This window comes from Hevea brasiliensis, chromosome 3, assembly GCF_030052815.1.
Source record: "Hevea brasiliensis isolate MT/VB/25A 57/8 chromosome 3, ASM3005281v1, whole genome shotgun sequence".
Classification (NCBI taxonomy): domain Eukaryota; kingdom Viridiplantae; phylum Streptophyta; class Magnoliopsida; order Malpighiales; family Euphorbiaceae; genus Hevea; species Hevea brasiliensis.
In genome coordinates this window covers 99780482-99784013 of record NC_079495.1, presented here as the reverse complement: position 1 = coordinate 99784013, position 3532 = coordinate 99780482, and the positions used below count along the sequence as shown (strand labels likewise).

The window sequence follows — 3532 nt, the reverse complement described above, 5'->3', positions numbered from 1 at the left end:
AATACAACTATTCAACATTTAGGAATTAGGAGAAACATAACACATCAGATATTCACATATTGTTATTTGATAACACATCATAAATTTACGTATTGTTATTTGGGAGAATGACAACCTCATATGAGCCTAACTTATGTGCTATTGAATTCATTGATAATAGCTCCATCGTGTTAGTAAAGTCAGTAAAGGGCAGCAAATTGGTCAATCACACACAAACAGAAAATTTCCATTTAGGTCAACCCCAAAAAACACAGTATATGAAAGGAAATATGTTAGCAGTCTGGCTATTGCAGCAGCCAGGAATTCAATGCAGAAGAACAATGCAGCCTCAGATATGTCAAGTGCATCAAGACTATTGATTTTTGTCTTTTAATGCCATGAGTTCAGGATGAAGTTATCATATTGACAACTTGCACAAAGTAGAGGAGGGTCCTCCTTAAGATTGTGACACCAAACAAACGGTTTACTGAATGATTTTATGTCCATCTTCTCATTTAGCAAACAGAAAGCATGCTATTTGCTTGAACAAAATAAAGAAACCCCAAAAGAATTACCCCTCATATAGCAAACAAGAATTAAACCAAGGCATCAACAAGTGCTAGTAGGTCAGACTAGAACCTTGGCTTCAGGATGCAAGTGTATCCTCCTACTGCATCACAGAAACTGTAACAAATTTGAAAAGGTTTAAGGAAATCTTGCTTATTACGGCTATCCATTTCATATTTCAGTGTCTTCTAAACAACCAAATCAAGAAGAAAAACTAAAGAAATTTATTATTACACGCTTGCAATGGACTTTAAAACCAGAACAAGCAAAACAATGCAAACAAATACCTCCAAAGTTGTCTTCCTCTCATGAGTCAGTCATGGCCTAGCTAGGTGACTAGAGACCAGAACAAGCAAAACAATGTAAACATTACCTACAAGGGAGCATTGTGTATATATCTCCTCTCATAGAGACCAGTAATTTGGTCAGCCACAGTCCACATTATGGCCTGGCCAGGTGGGATTCTCATCAGCCGGGGCAACAGTCCCTTCCACAAGGCAAGAAGCCCTTCCTCAGCATATATTGTTCTGATAGCATGGATCATGCCTTTGTACTTCAGATTGCCCCCCTCTCGACTCTGAGCCATTAGCCTTGTTTTGACCACATCAAATGGCCCAGTGCACACTGGACCTGCTGTTCCAGCTAGAAATCCTGATATCATGGACTGCCATGGTTGGAGGACTTTCCCATCACCTTCATGTTTCTTCCACAATAATACATCAAAAGCATTTTTTGCAGTAAACATGGCTGCCTGGTTTGTCCCATTGCGCATAACAGTTGGAGCAGCGCCTGCCCAGAGCCCAAGCAAGCCTTCTTCACGGACGATCATACGAGCACAGTGTATGGGACCCTTGTACTTCAGGAGCTCAGGACTCAACCCTTTTTGTTGCTGTAGTCTAATTTTCACCACCTGCACTAACCAGAAACCAGAAAAACTTCAAAGTAATTTCCTATGTTCTTCTCAAAGAGACTGCACAGATGCTGATACAATCCACATCATAGAAAATCAAATAATATTCATGATACAGGTCCAAAAATTCTAGCAAAATGATAGATCATTATTATTGGCAAAATGATGGGATACAATGCTCTTGATGAATTTAAATCACCGAGAATAATTGTTTCTTTTCATTCTCATTCTGAAAAGCATAATATTTGAATAATGTGCAGATGAAGCTTGCACTGTTAGTTTAATCCCATTATATTAAACATTGTAATCAGTTATCTACGCAGAGTCAATTAGCTAGTCAAGCAGATAACGTTGTGATTTTGTAGGCACCAATTTTATCAGGTGAGAATTATATTCAAAGATGCTTACCAATCTCCTGGAATTAAAAAAAGAGGACATGAACAAACACAATCCTCTTGAACTTCACAAGCAATAAAATAGAATCAATTATTTGAAAACGCAAAGTGAGTGTAAAATTTGATTAAACATAGTGCATTGCATGCCCATACCTAATCAGAACTTTAAACTCATTCCTTTTTTAGGTGAGCTTAGACTGGCACAAAGTAAAATCCAGCATAGGGGGAGCTTTCCCCTAACAACATCATAGATACAAACCCTACATAAACCAATCACAAAAGTTGTACTTGAGAAAGCAAATGACGCAACATGCGATGCATTTGACAGTGAATTAGACCCTTTTGCATGATATCAAGCAGCAGGCTACGACCCTGCACTGCGCTATTGCAAAAATTAAGCATTTCCCGATATCAAATGCCCAAACACAAAAAATTACACTAAGATCTTAAGCAGGTATTGAATTTTACAAACCTCAAAAGGCGTAACAATAGCAAGAGCCTCAAGAACCCCAGCACCAAACCCAGCGAGAATTCTTCCTCGATTGCTTAGCTTGCCGGTCTCAGAGTCCTTAAACGCCGTCTGCAGTACCGCATTTGATCCCATGCGCAGCGCATATTTCAAAGTCAAGTGGGTGGCGAACGGAGTCAACCCCTTCCACAAAGCCCGCACGCCTTCAGTTCGCGAGACCGTCGCCCCACAGTGGATAATTCCCTTGTAGGTGCCAGTCCTATCGAGCTGCAACCTGGTCTTAATAACATCAATCGGCTGCAAGCAAGAAGCCTCTACGATGCCGCCAAGCGACCCCGACACCGCCTTCATGTACGGCGGGATCGCTGCTTTCTTCGCCGGTGAGTTGGATTGCTGCTCGATTGATTCCTTCATGATGAATCTTTTGCGACTGTTTGAATGAAACTGGGGATTCAGAGAAAAAGAAGAAAAAGAAGAAGAGAAGTTGGCGAGCTCCTCTTCTTCTTCTTTTGGTTGTATAATTAGGATCGCGGAGTGCAGTGATGGTAGTGTTAGCTGCTTGTTCCGCAGCCCGCAGCCCGCAGCCCCTGTGGTGTGACCGTGAGAGTAAGCAAATTTTAAAATGATTTTTTTTTATAGATCTGATTTTCATTTTGTATTTTGAATATATACAATAAGTCTTATTATATTTTTAAATAGCTCCAACTTAATTTTAAATTATATATTAATTTTTAATTAAATAAATATATAAATCCAGATGTGTGTTGGTTCCCTTCTATTTATTACTGGTGTAAATGCATGGTTGACAAGAGCCGACTGAGAAATTTAATGAAAAAAGAAAATAAATTTTGATCGAAAATCACAGTCCGGTCATTTGAGGACAGTACAGACAATCGTCACGGTATGGGAGTGCACAGCGCAGTTTGAATTTTACAGGTTAATTTGGCCAATTTTTATAAATAATAAGTTCTAACTTTTTTTCTTAAAATTAAAGCTTCTTTGAGTAAATCTAAAGTTTATGTTGCTTGTGATGGAAGATTTGTATGTCACTATAGATAAACATAATTTTTCTTTCTTTATATTTCTCTTAATTTCACATTTTTTAAATTTAAATTTCATAAATTTTAAATATTTACATTAACAATAATATATATATATATATATATATATATATATATATATATACATACTCCAATAATATGTAATTAAAAA

The 3532-nt window shown here is 37.8% G+C and overlaps 1 protein-coding gene across 1 annotated transcript; it reads right to left on the bottom strand.

The window, feature by feature from the left end:
- Positions 1–683: 683 nt before the first annotated feature.
- Positions 684–2939, bottom strand: LOC110662745 (mitochondrial succinate-fumarate transporter 1). The gene is made up of 2 exons (XM_021821846.2): positions 2324–2939; positions 684–1456 (listed from the first exon to the last, which is right to left on the bottom strand). The coding sequence occupies exons 1-2, from the start codon at positions 2732–2734 to the stop codon at positions 920–922; spliced, it is 948 nt and encodes a 315-aa protein (XP_021677538.2). The 5' UTR covers positions 2735–2939; the 3' UTR covers positions 684–919.
- Between the last annotated feature and the right edge of the window lie 593 nt (positions 2940–3532).

Bases quoted from the DNA above. Each gene is read 5' to 3' on its own strand.
- LOC110662745 (XM_021821846.2), bottom strand. From the start codon at position 2,734: ATGAAGGAATCAATCGAGCAGCAATCCAACTCACCGGCGAAGAAAGCA. The intron at 1,457-2,323 runs GTTTGTAAAATT...TGGTTAGTGCAG, and splicing joins CTATTGTTACGCCTTTTGAG to GTGGTGAAAATTAGACTACA.